Here is a 14225-nt window from a genome sequence, read left to right on the forward strand (position 1 = left end):
GGGTGTTTTTCCTAACTACAGGCATCCTTTTCTCTTTGGCCCATACAGGTTTTATCCTTAAAACTGTGATTTGGTAATGGGACTTGCGTTGTTATTTGTATAATTTTCTTTATTTTTGCACATGCAAGTAGCTTTCAGTACACAAAACACCCACTGGGCTTGTGGCTTGAGATTGCTTTGTCCCTGCTCTCTATGTGAACAACTCAGCTTTTCTTTCTGCAACTTTCTGTTTAAAAGGCCAAGGAGCTACTAAAAAGATAGTGTGCTGTTATTCATAAACTGCCCTACTTCCCTGAGCCAGGAGAGCTCAAACTGGAGACTTCCTCCTTATCATCTCATGTAATTTGTGCAGCTAGAGCTTTCACAGCTCATCACAGTACATTTCTATCTGTCCACAGTGTTTGCATGTGTAAATAGGATGTTTTGTGGCAAATCCATTGCAACCAGCTTTCGAAACTTGGTCTGTTGTATCTAAATCAATTTTGAGAAGCTTTGGGATGAAAGGTATTATATGTACTTTTATATGGGATTATTGACAACAGAACTCAGGAAACTGAGTTATAGTGCCCAGAGCAGCTATATCTCATCTGTAGAGCAGCTAAAAACTACAGCACTAAATTTAACTGTATGTCTGTAATTTAATAAATCTACAAGTGTTCAGTTTGCCTATATTACGGGTGCTGTGTGAGTATAATAACTTTAACTCCTCTGACTTTTGCTCATTTGGAGACACAAACCCTAATGTTATACCAACATATTTTATTTAGTGCATTAAAGACTAATTGACTAATTTATTTTAATGAGAAAAATCACAGATCTTTTACTAAATCATAATGAATAAAATATTAAACAGATTAAAGTATATGTCCTATGAGAAGTCACAGATTCTCTACATACTCCTAGCTATTAAATATCTGCCTGAAGAGTGATTGGAAAGCATTTCATCAAAATGTCAGCAAAGCTTGGTTTTACAAATCCTCTATTAACTTCTTTCTTGTACAAGTCATTTGAAAAGTCAAGGTTGACAAGCAGGAGCTGCAGGTTCCTAGGTGTAGATGAGGGATGTTATAAGCACGGATTGTATTTTCTCTGGTTGCTGATGCTGTAGCCCTAAGAGCAATGCAAGCATCAAACCTGGAAAAAATATTATTGTCTGTCTGTCATAAGTGTGCTGGAGGAGGAGTGTAAAATGTTCCTGTATGTCAAAAATCAAAATCAAATCCACTAGAAAATATTATTTTCATTTGCACATTGAGAAGATGTACACACCCAAAAAAGACATCATCAGCTGTCCAGGCCTGTGATCTAGGCATAAACTTAAAAGTTGAAACATTGCATATGTTTTTTATTTGAAATTGAGGTTTATCAGAACTGTATATTCAACTCTTTTCCTCCAGTGGGTTCTGTAAATGCTTTGTACTCTTAGCTTGTAATACTCTAGTACTTAGAGTCTTCCCCTTTACTAGAAGAAGGATATTGCAAGTGCTTTTAAGTATAGTTATTCAATTACTTCTTACCAATACTGATTACTGCATGCCATCATTCAAGTATTAAAAAAAAAAAAAAAAAAAAAAAAAAGACTTTGAAATATATTCATACCCCTTAAGGTCCTTCTTGAAGTAAGTTATGATTTTCTAAACAAGATGGCATGTAAATGGTATGGCTGAAGTTTATGAAGCAATGGATGCACAAGGTACTCACCAGAAGTTAAATGTTGTTGAGGAGCAAACTTTTCATAGAAAAGACACATTTTTTGATTGTCCTGTTAGCAGTTAGTATTTATAAGCTGTTGGAAAATTTTTAGTAAACCTGATTTGAGACTCTATGTTTAATCAAAAAAGTAGTGAACAAGTAGAAATCCGTAACTACATTTATTTAAATCTAACATTAATATGCTTAACTGAAATGTGCTTTTGCAGTTGCACCCTTACTATAAAATAGTAAAGGATCTGCAAAATAACTTTAGGACAGTTATTTCAAGAACCTTGCTCCACTGCATGTTGTTTCTGCTGTTACAGAAGTGCAGGTGTTGGTTTACGATGGCCAGAAGCCCCAAGAGCAAGCAAGGGAGAGGATGAGTGGGCATGATAACGGTGCTCTTGGACTGTCCCTTGCTGTGTCCTAAAATCTTGTGAACACACATTCTTGGTGTTCCAGATCTCCATTGCAAAGAGTGGACAGAACTTGCTTCAGATCAAAAGAAATAATGAATGTTAATAATAATAAGAAAAATAAAGGAATAGAGAGTTTTATGACTCAGATATGCAGACTAACATAATTCAAAAGGAAGATCCCTGCAAGCTGATGAGAATCCATTTGCACTAATTATGCTATAGAAGCTACATTATTGTAATTTTGAAGTTGCAAACATACTTTTGTGATGCTTACTACATAGCTATACCAACTTGAAGTGTGTCTTTAACCAAAATCATTCTGGTGGGTGCAGATTCACATGTAGCCATGCATACTCTATCTGAAATGACTGTGATTTAGAGATTCATATTTTATCTTGCTTTGCCATGTGTATTCGATACATTGAGCTGAACCAAGATTGCTCTGTAATCTGTCTGGAAATCATTTGAATGAAAATGGTATTCACCAAAGAAAAACAGATTTATCCAGCCCAGAATTAGGGCTATATGAGGCTCCTGTGTTAGAGAGATTTCTGGAAACTTCAAGATAACGACTGGAAAATAGCATAGCTCCAGAGGCATTTGTGACTATACAGGGAGAGAAGGGGGCCTCCACTGCAAACTACAATGCACAGTCAAATGGTATGGAGGATGGGCCCCTGCCTGTGTGAATTTTAGTTATGTTTCTGTGGCAGCTTAGCACGGTCAAATCTTGCTGTGCAATTACAACAGGGAAAAGTGTACTAATAAGGGAATTGTGTTTATAACTGCAGGTTCCTCAAGATGAATGGTCTGGATACACTCCACGAGGGAAAGATGATGAGATTCCCTGCCGACGAATGCGTAGTGGCAGTTACATCAAAGCCATGGGGGATGATGACAGTGGAGATTCAGACACAAGTCCGAAGCCATCTCCAAAGATTGCTGCACGGAGAGAGAGCTATCTTAAGGCCACACAGCCATCCCTTACAGAGCTCACCACCCTCAAGTAAGTCAGTCATCGACATCATATAGAGCTCTCCATGGAGAGATACATTTTCTTTTCCTATTTCTTTCTGTCCTTCACTAAAGGCACCAGTTAAGGAAAGTATTTTAACAACTGTGTTTGGTCACTTTTGGTACGAGCTTTTTTGAATTATGGTAGATTTGACCATGTATTTCAATGTTACTTCAAAAAGGGGCTCCACTACCTGTGCTTTGAATTTGCAAAGTATTTCAGCCTGTTAGTATTAAGTGAAAGTGTTCAGGTGTGTACAGTAGGTCTGTTCTTTGAATATTTTGCTGAACTGTAACTTAGGCCTGCAGAAGCTTTACATAATTGCATGTGTGTATACATATATATGTGTATATATACTCATCATGAATAGCACATGCGAAATTAGCCCTAAGCTAATCTTTGCAACTCATCAGAGAGCATCTGACATTTAATTAAAAAGAACAATGACTGTTTGAAAACAGACAAATCTGTGGTTTCCACTCCTTAGTTCACTTACAATCACACTATTTTGTGGAGAAATGCAACTAAAAGTGAAAATACTTAAATTGTTTATGAAAGCTTTAGTCAAGAGAGACGACAAATTTATGTTTTTTATGTCATTTTTTATGTCACTGGATCATTTTAAAAGAGACCAAATTCTCATGAAAATTGTACAAATTGATAGTTTGGGTATTAGTGTTTTCTTCTAAATGATTCTAAAATGGAGAGCTTTCCTAAAGCAATCAAATAAATTATATCCATAAAGGAAAATAGTGTGGATTTAAATCAATAATTGTTTCTGTCTGTCTTCTGCAAAAATTTATAGTGAATCATAGTTCACCGAACCAAAAATAACTTAATTTTAGTACAACATGCCTAAGGCTGTAGCTTTAAAATGGAAATAAAAAGAGATGTATCTCTTCTAGTATCTGTGATTAAAGACAAAAGACTCCTGCATTTTGCTCATTAACTTCCTCCCTTTCCTTGTCCTCCTCTACCCTATTTTTTCCCGGAGATTTTATCTGAGAAATAGGTTGTAGAGGAAGGTGTTTGATCTTTGTTAAGAATGTCATGCTCTTGACATCAGTGATGAATAGACCAAAAGACCAGAACATACTTATTCCAGCTCCCAATAGCAGCCTGCCTGACTGTCTCAGGGGAAACCAGGAATTTTGTCTGCTCTGTCCATTAATGTCCAGGGAGAAAGCTGTCTCATTGTCTGTGGGGATTTTCATGAATTTGCTGCAGGTTGCTCAAAGTTCATGACTACTCTCATCATCCAGCAGACTTTATCATACCCTTTCCTCAGCCAAAACTCTTCTGCAGTTAGGTATAGCAACTTCAGTATAGCAACCTAGGAAGGTGAATATAAACGTTAGGTGTCAGCACAAACTCCACATAGCCATGCTTTGTGCACAGACACACCATGAGGAATGACACTTATCCATTCCGAGCCTTAAGAAATATACATTCAGTGTTTCCATATTACATAAGTGAAGTACAGTGAATCACAATGATTTGCTCTTGGTCATTTGTGTTCTCTCTAGATAGGAGATTTGCAAAATAATATGGAATTATTAAAAAGTCTTTCATGTCACTGTTCACCCCAAAGGACGTTAGTTAGATCAGAGGGGCTAAGCAGCAGAAGCATTTGGGTTTAGCTTTGAAATCATTGTAAAAGCAAAGTTCTGTTATGAATCCTTCGTTTCACATATGTCCTTTAATCCATTCCTATTCAAGAAAGCTTTTATGAATGTGCTTTATTTTAAGCTGCACGTGATAAAAGTCATTTAAGTCTAGGAGCTATGCAGAAGTGCATTGTAAATGTCTGGGTGGAAGAAATAAGAGGAAAATGGTAAATGGTATTAAACAAACAAAAAAAAAGGACAAAAAATAAAGTATATTTAATTTCCTGATGACTTTTCAATATCAATTGGCATGAAGTAGAACTATTTCTTTTAGTCTAGATTGATACATAATTTCTTTCTGGGAAACCTTTTCACTTTCAGAGACTAATTGTATAATATATAATTATGCATGGCTTTTATTCCTTTCTGATGAACTTTATTTATTTATTTATTTATTATTTGAGAAGTAGCCAAGAGCTCGCTCTGGGAAATTAAGTTTGTTAAGCTCGGTCTTTTTTGCAGACTTCTTCACACCTTCCTAGCAGTATAACTTGACCTTGACCTACAGAGGTTTGCTTATTCATCCCAAGTCTGCGCTGATTACTCTGAGAGTCGTGATAGAATTTTACTAGCTTGTCAGCCAGAGACTAAATTAGAGCCCCTAACTCACTGAATATAGGCCATCAAGCAATTGTGTAATGTGTGATAACAAGTTATTTCCTTGACTTACTGTTGACTTGAGCTCATTTAGCACCTGATTAAAAGCTTAATGGAAATGAGCCAAAAGCCACTCTATTCAGCAGACAGCCTTTTATTGACACTAGTGGACTTTTTACCTGACCTGCAGAACATTATTAACAGCTTAAAGCTGAGTGGTATTCACTTTTTTCATTAAGTTTCTTATGTCAGCATAGAAAAACGTGCCTTGTGAAATCAGTCTTCCTACAGTGATAATTGTCAAGGATCTTTTGCATTTCTTTCTGCTACTTTCTTTCTCTGTTGTTTTTTTTGTATGCAGTCTCCTGTACAACAGGTAGTTGGCTTCACTTTCATCTTTGGCAGGAAAACAACTTAAAAACATTTCCCCTTTTGCTTTTGCTGTTTTTTTGCAGGGAGTTTTCATTGTGTGGGACTTCTCTCTGAGTCTAATATTGGCCTCACAACCCACGCTATTCCTCCCACCTACCTACCTACCATTGCTCATGCGTCTACTCTTCTAAGAAAGGGTTTTCATTATTACCAATGTTTCTTTTAATATAACGAATAACTTTTGTACAGCACAACTGTGTCATTTCCCCTTTACATAATACAAATTTATTTTTCTGGGATTTTTTTCTGAGATTTTTTTTTTCTTCCTATACTTTACAATCTCCCTCCTACCATATTCCTCCCATGCCATGGTTTCTATGTGGTTACAGCATAAATCAAGTGCTATGGTACCATTCTGAATAAAGCACAGCTTGCTGTGATCTTGAAATGCACACCTCCGCTGCTGCACTCTCATTATCCTACCAGGAAGTGAGCAGCTTTCTCTCAGTGTGCTGGCAGTATACTCCTGGTGTTTAATTTTTCACAGCCCAGATAAACTGATCCAGATGGAAAAAAAGAAAAAAAAAAAAAAAAAAAAAAAAAGAGTGACATTCCGTTGCCCATTCCTGAAAGGTAGCATAAGTTTATCTTGTACCTGTAAGCAGATAGAAAATGGACGGGTTAGCTAACTTGTCAAGAAGGTGCAGTCAACAGATAACTGACATTTCTATTACAGCTGAGCTTCATTCAAGACTTATTCCTTTACTATCTGTATGTACCTCTGTATGTACATTGGTTATGTTCAGTCTGGTTTTCACTGGAAAAAAAAATAATGCAATTACATCATCTTTCCACATTCCATCTGTCACTTCAACCTCCCAGTACCTTTGAAATCCATTGGCCAACTTTTGTCAAGTTTTCTAGAGACTGAAGTCTGAAAGATAGGAAGTTCCAGTAAATTTTATGAAGATTTGTAGCTGGATAAGGGAGAGAAAATCTGCAGTAGTCTTTTAGGATCTCTTGAAAGAATATGGGTCTAGTATCCAGGAAGTCACTGCAAAGTAAAGCTTGATGGCAGCCTGAAAAATGAGGAGTATGGAAAAGATCAGAAAATCCTACTGAGGACAAAAGGTCTAAGAGATGTATCCTGTTACCATAGTTTTTCTAATCCATTTTTCACCTTTTTTATTCTCCATTCCTTGCACACTCACTGTTTGCAATAAGTGCTTTCCAATTCAACACTGTTGCTACTGTGAGAACTTCAATTGTTTGTGTCTCCTGCACATCTTTTATTATTATTATTTTTTCTCAAATATTGCAGTTTTTAATGGTAATCCATTTGTGCATATTTTACATAGGTTTTGGTTTATACACAGTTGCAGGCTTGTTGCTTTGGACTCATATTTTTTCATATAAACTTCTTTCTGAAAGAAGTCTTACTTACTGACCACCAATGCATTGAACCACTTTAGTGAGATTTTGATACTTTGGAGATGCATGCATAGAATTCATGCAAAAAGGAGAGAGAAGAGTAGAAATTACTTTTTTCTTACAAATATTTGTACTCAAGTTTTTTTAACAGAGGTACCATATTTTCCCAGACAGTTGTGACTTGGAGAAACACCATTCTAAACACTGTAAACACTGTTTTATGAGCACAAAGATACACCACTGATGATGTAGACTGTGTGAGCAAAGAGCAAAAAGCATTAGGCTTTTTTTTTTTTCCACCATGGTACAGAATTTGTCTGTGTAATTTCCATCATAGCTGCATCTCTTCCCGTGGATTACTGATTCATAGATGACTGATACTTAAAATAAGCCAGGCAATTCCTGACTTTAAAGCCGATCAGAGACTTTCCAAAAATAGTATTTCAAAATATGTGCATATTTATATGTGTACACATATTTATATGTGTACATATATTTTTATGTACTTATGTAAAATGTGTCAGGTTTTTCTTATATATTTTAAGGAGTCTGATTAAGGAAATAATATCAAACCAAGATAAAGTTTTTTTGAAAATCTCAGTGTCATTTTTCTTTATGTTCTATATAATAACAGTGAATGGTCAAGCTCATTTAAGAGGGAGAATCTGGTAGAAAACTTAATAGCAGTGAAACATACAAGAAGAAATAGAGGTTGAGGTAGAAAAGATACCTGATTTATACATCCTGAATTCAAACTTTTCATCACCTGTCTGAATTGATATATGGTCAGTTCCTGGGGAACAAGCTTTCAAGCTAGGGTAAACCTACATTAAAACTACATCTTGAAAGATAGAATAGGATAGGATAGGATAGGATAATTTGAAGAAATTATTGATAGGCTAATTTTATTAATAAGATAATTTGCAGAAAAACTCCAGTCATCCCATTGTTACACTAGTAAAAGATGCCTCAGATAGAAAATCCTGAAATACCTGTAAAAGTATCAAAAAAATATATAACCTGCAAAGCTCTCAAGTATTTTTGCTTGTGTGGTAATTTGTGGAGGTCAGAAGGGAGGTGATATGCACATACGGAGTACGTCATCTGCAATGAGTGAAGTAATGATAAAATTGCATAATGTCTGTATTTGAACATGATGCTAGGACCAATGTGAATGAGAAGATGATAAAAGGTCTTAAAAGCTTTTTACTCTAAAGACCCAGCAAGTGATATGATTCATGGCAAGAATGCTACTAAATACGCTGAAATATGGAGATCATTCTGGCTTTGATTTTCTTAGTGATGCAACACGTGTTTGTGTACATAGGTATCTTCATGGCTTCACAAATGCAAATATACAGCTCTCAGAAAACTGTGGAATAATAAAAATTCTGAAGATAGTTCTCCCACTTTCTCAGCTTCCTTAAAATGCTGTCCTTGGGAAATGCCTGTACTGAGGGAAAAAAATGCAAGAGCTAAGGCTAATTGTAGCCTGAATCACTGGCTAGGTTATTCTGGACATCAAACAAACTGAAGGTGAATCCAATGTCCATACACTGCACTTCAGTGTCCAGTGTCACATACATCCTTAGGAATGAAAAACATCTTTGTCTTCAGAATGAAGTCATGTTTACTTAAAGGTTATTATATATTACTATAACATGCTCAAAAATACCCTGCCCACCCCCTCACATAAACAAAACAAAACAAAAACAAAAACAAAAAAATTGGAGTCATATAAACAGAAGCATACTTTTTTTTTTTTTTTCTTAATGGAGTGCTGTCCTCATTCTGCTAAAATTAATCAAAATGTCCCGTTAACTTCACTGACACAGATCACAGATGGAAGGGAGAGGAAAAACATGAGGTGATGCAATATCTTCATCTTACTTACAATGAATATTTTTAGACACATGCTTGTTAATTTTCTTTCTTGTTGAGTGACTTCCAATTAGGGAACAATGAGTTTCCTAATTAATACAAGAGCAATAATCTGATTAATCTTTTATTAGTATTTTACAGTATGTTTCCAGTGCAGTGTTTCATTGTTTCATGTTGCAGTCATTTTCATCAAACCTCTAGCTTGTGAAAGATGTGTTTCCCTTTTTCCTTCAGGTGTTTTTGTTTGTTTGTTTTGTTTGCTTAAAGCAGGAGTTTTTTAGACTTCCCATGAAAGAGACTGGAGCATCTCCATGAATTTTGGATGCTCAGCTGAAAGAACAGTATTCTGGAAATACTGTTGGTCTAGGTAGTAACATTCCCAGACCACAGTCACTGATGCATGAAATATTACTTAGCTTTTTATATGTATTATTGCAATCTCTTCTCTTGTCTCTACAAAAGCTAGAGAGAACCTGTTGGACAGCTTTTTCACTTTTCAGGCTGATGTGTCAGGTACAATTAAGGGCAGCGAATAATTTATAAATCAGAAGAAAATTTGAAGGCAAAAGAGTAATAAAAAAGCACATTTCTTTTAAAGTAGTCAGGGGGCATACCTCTGAATACAGTGATTTTCTTATGGCAGTTGACATCATTTTTGTATATATTTAAGAAGCAGAGGATAATGACGGAAACTTTACTGTAGGAGCTTAGAGCAATATTGGACCTTTTCAACAGGAAGCTAGCATCTGTAATTTTCCACTGATTAATATATGAAGTCAATTAATCCTTAGTATCACTGACACATACGTGAAAAACTTATGCCCCTGGGCAGCATCCCTTCTGGGTTTTGTGGTCCCTCACACACAGGTATGAGTTCCTGTACAGAAATGAATTCTCTGTGAAGGAAGACAAGGCATTCCTACAGTTCACTGCATGGTATGTAGGTGGGATTGGTACTCCTCCTCTCCACTTCTGTAAGGATCCTCACTAGCTTATCTTGGCGGTGAAGCTGAAATACTCTGTCTTCAGTAAGCTGTTGCGGTCTCACTGCTACATTACTTATCCCATCATAAAAGCGGCCCTGGTATCAGTCCAGACCTAGCTCCATCTGCTCTTACACCCTGTTAATTCCGTATAGCCACAGTTGTATAAATATTGATATATTTTATTGTTCCTCTAAGGTGACAAGTCAGAATATTGTTGTAATTTATGACCTAAACTACTGTTGTTGTTTCACCTATACTCTTACCTTTACTTGCTGAAATTTCAGGAAATGAGTGTGGTTGTTTCACATTGACGGGCAGCTAAACTCTACCAGACTGCTCTCTCACTCTTCCTTCTCAAAGGAAGATGGGGAGAAAATACAATGGAAAGGGCTCAAGGGTTGAGATAACGACAGGGGGATGGCTCATCAATTGCCATCACGGGCAAAACAGACTCAGCATAGGAAAAATAATATTATTTATTGCCTATTGCTAACAGACTAGAGCAGTGAGAACTAAAAGCAAACTAAAAACACCTTCCTCACCTTCTCCCCCAAAGAGAATATGGGAACAGGGAATAAGGACTGTGGTCAGGTCCTGATGCTTCATCTCTGCACGGTCCCTCTCTGCCCCTGCTCCCCGTGGGGTCCCTCCCAGGGGATGCCATCCTTCCTGAACTGAGCCTTCACGGCTTCCCACAGGCAGCAGCTCTTCCAGAACTCCTCCCTCATGCCTCCGTACCACGGGGTCCATCCCCCAGGAGCAAACTGCTCCAGCACAGGTCCCCCACAGGTGGCAGCTCCCCCCAGAGTCCCTGCTCCTGCATGGGCTCCTCTCCACGGGCTGCAGCTCTGGCCCGGGACCTGCTCCTGTGGGGACTCTCCATGGGCCACAGCCTCCTCCAGGCCACATCCACCTGCTCCACCAGGGGCTCCTCCACAGGCTGCAGTGTGGAGATCTGCTCCATGTGGGACCCATGGGCTGCAGGGGGACAGCCTGCTCCACCAGGGGCCTCTCCACAGGCCGCAGGGGAACTGCTGCTGCATGCCTGGGGCACCTCCAGCCCTCCTGCTGCAGTGACCTGGGGGTCTGCAGGTTCTCACCCTTCCCTCCCAGCTGCTGTTGCACAACAGATTTTTTCCCTTTTCTAAAATCTGCTCTCCCAGAGGCCCAACCAGCATCACTCATTGGCTTGGCTCTGGCTAGCAGCAGGTCTGACACGGGGCAGCTTCTGGACTCTTCTCACAGAGGCCACCCCTGCAGCCCCCCTTCCCACATTACCAAAGCTCTGCCACTTAAACCAATTACAAACAGTTACAATTAACTTATGTAAGAATAAGCATTGGACAAAAACTTTAAATTCGCTAGTCATCTTTTAGGGTTTAGGGTTTGTTAAAACTGTAGGCCAACAGTACTGGAATCTGGTAGCATACTCATGGATTTTCAGAGATGTGTTTTGCAATGGCCATCACTTAGACTTTTACAGGATCTGCTGAATAACAATTCTGATAATGATGTTTGTAAGCAAGAATCACATCTTCTAAACATGTGTATTTAATTGATCCCTCAAGTAAGTTATTTGCTATCAGGAGGCTGATGTAGTCATTTTTTTTACTGTCATCATGACTCTCCAGGCTGGAGGTAATATTAAAGGCTGTCACGTCATTTGCATGAACATTAGGTGGACATTTTTTAATAAATAAATTCATCTTTCCTATGCTAGCCTTGAACTTCCTTTCAGGGAATATCTGAACAAGTTTCCAGAAAATATGAAGAGCATGTTTGTACACACATATGAAAGATTTGTGTACAAGTATTTACTATGAGAACATTTGTTCATATTAGGGAACATAACCCATGATGTCTGACTTATCTAAAAAATGAATACAGAGCACTTAAGTTCCAATGCAGCACTTCAGTTCCAATGCTAATATATAATATTTTCTATTTCAATCAAACACTATGTGATTAATCCATTTGATAAACAGAAAAATATCCAATAAATTTTAATAATGAATATATTAAAGTAAATATCAGTAAACATTTAGATAACAATTTTTATGCCATTCATTTATTTGTAGAGAAAGGGCATGTACAACCTCTGCTGGGATCATCAGGTAACAATCCCATCTGCCTGAAGAACAGTTGAAATAAGAGAAGAAAAGTGGTCTCAAACTCTTGTTCAAATCCAAATTCCCATTCAAATTTTGCAGCTAACATTTCTAAGCTAAGTTATAGGGAAAAATATAATGGAAAAAAAAAAAAAAAAAAAAGTGATAAATGTAACATGAACTACATCTCCCACTCCAGAACCTAACAGTTGAGGTACTCTTCCTGTAGTGGTACCTCTGGCATTTCCGTTCAGCCTTATTCATAAGAATTATGTGTCAGCCTTGAAAGAGTCCTTCATCTTTTCTTCTTTCCTTTTCCCAAAATGTATTCTCAGATTCTTTCTTGAAGAGCTGTTTAATTTGTTCCAAATATAGTCTTGCAAAATAACAGATATCAACAGCCACCATAACAGGAAATTATATGGGCAATTGTTGAAGTTAGTTTAAAATATGGGAGAACATGTTTGATATATAAAAACAGACAGTTTCACATTTTTTCATGTAAAGAGTTAAAGCAGACCTGGTTTTCATTTTTCGTAAAAGGATTCCTGGGTTTTTAAAGTATTTTTCCAAAGTTTTGTTAAAATGTTGACAAAATGTTCACCTATTTCTTCTGAGGAAATACATTGTTATGAAGAAAAGAAAATCAGAAATTCAGTCATATTTTGTTATTCAACATGGACTTACTTTTAGTTGCATGTCTCTATCTCAATAGAAGGAATATCATGTGAAGCTGTTTTTTGTTTTCTTTTCTTTTCCAATTTTGTAACTTTTGTGAAGATTATGCCATTATTAAGTGAAGCTTCTTCTCTGCCTTTGTGCAGAGCAGGTATCCCCTTATCTGGGGAATATGTTTTTCTAGTTACTGATTTTATTTATACAGTAATACAAAAACTTTGACCCCTATTCCATCTCTACCCCTATACCATCAAAAGCCATAGGTCTTATGATTTCAATCTGGACTTTGTGGGGGTAAAGGAGGGTTGGCGAGGATAGGGAGGGAGTGTAGGTAGGGGGAGAGTCAGGGAGCGGAGTCATTAAAATGCCATGTATGACAACAGCATAATTTAGAGGAGTATATTGGAACATTTATTCTGCTTCTCTCCCTTCCAAAATGATAAGAGTTAAATGTCTTTGTTCTGCATATTCTCATACACACACTTACATTGTTCTTCCTAAATGGGACATCTGATTTTCTTTGAGTTGGCCATGTGGGGAAGTGTTGGCAAGGTCTGGGTTTCAGATTGAATATCCCCACCTTCTTCAGTGCTCTGATGTCTGTTTGACTGAGACCCTGTTTTCATTCACCAAAAAGCTTGTCTGGTTATTGCCGGTCACTGGAAAGTGCTTCCTCATAGACATCACAACTGTGAAGATGAGACATATTGATTAAGCAAAATGTAACCTTGTGACAGTTCTGGAATACTGCTTTGGAAGTTGTTGATTTGTTAAATAAAAACTGCAGCCTCATTTTGATGATCACCTAACTTGCAGAAATGAAAATCTTCATCCTGTGTCTACTTATCTCGCTCAATTTCACACAAGGTTTAGCTTTATGATAAAATCCTTAGGTTAAATCCTGTAAAAAACTTCATTTTAAATCAAGTTATTTTGATGATTTCTGGTCCATCCCATTGTCTGCTTTATAAATCACAGTTTATCATTCTATGTGTAAAGTGGGCACTTCTAGGGCTTACTTTAAGAAATACAATTATAATCACTGAACAACAATGTGATTTTCAGCCATCTCTTTCAAGATGTAGTTTTTACACACCCTGCATACATGTATATATGTGCAAAACTGGTCTTGTTTATGTTTAGCCCTACTTCTGCCCACCTATTTAAAAAGCTGTCCCAGGAAGTAAGTTAATAATGTCCAGTGGGAACAGGAGAAGAAACGCCACTTTAGACTGCAAGGACATGCACTAGCTAGATGTTAGGACAGTTTTCCTAATGGTAATGATAGTTAAGCACTGGAGTGGATTGCCAAGAGAAATCACTTCACTAGACATTTTCAAAAACAGGGTAGAAAATGTCTGTCAGGAATAATATAG

General features: G+C 37.2%; 1 protein-coding gene across 1 annotated transcript in view; it reads left to right on the top strand.

Moving 5' to 3' along the window:
- Positions 1–14225, top strand: part of DLGAP1 (DLG associated protein 1) — a gene marked incomplete at its 5' end in the record, with an annotated part of 138779 nt that overhangs the window by 11440 nt on the left and 113114 nt on the right. The window contains one exon of the mRNA XM_082754037.1: positions 2906–3120. Within this exon, the coding sequence (XP_082610163.1) occupies positions 2906–3120 (215 nt within the window). The remainder of the gene's footprint in view (positions 1–2905; positions 3121–14225) is intronic.

Source organism: Aythya marila, assembly GCF_965140915.1.
Source record: "Aythya marila genome assembly, chromosome: 2".
NCBI lineage: Eukaryota > Metazoa > Chordata > Aves > Anseriformes > Anatidae > Aythya > Aythya marila.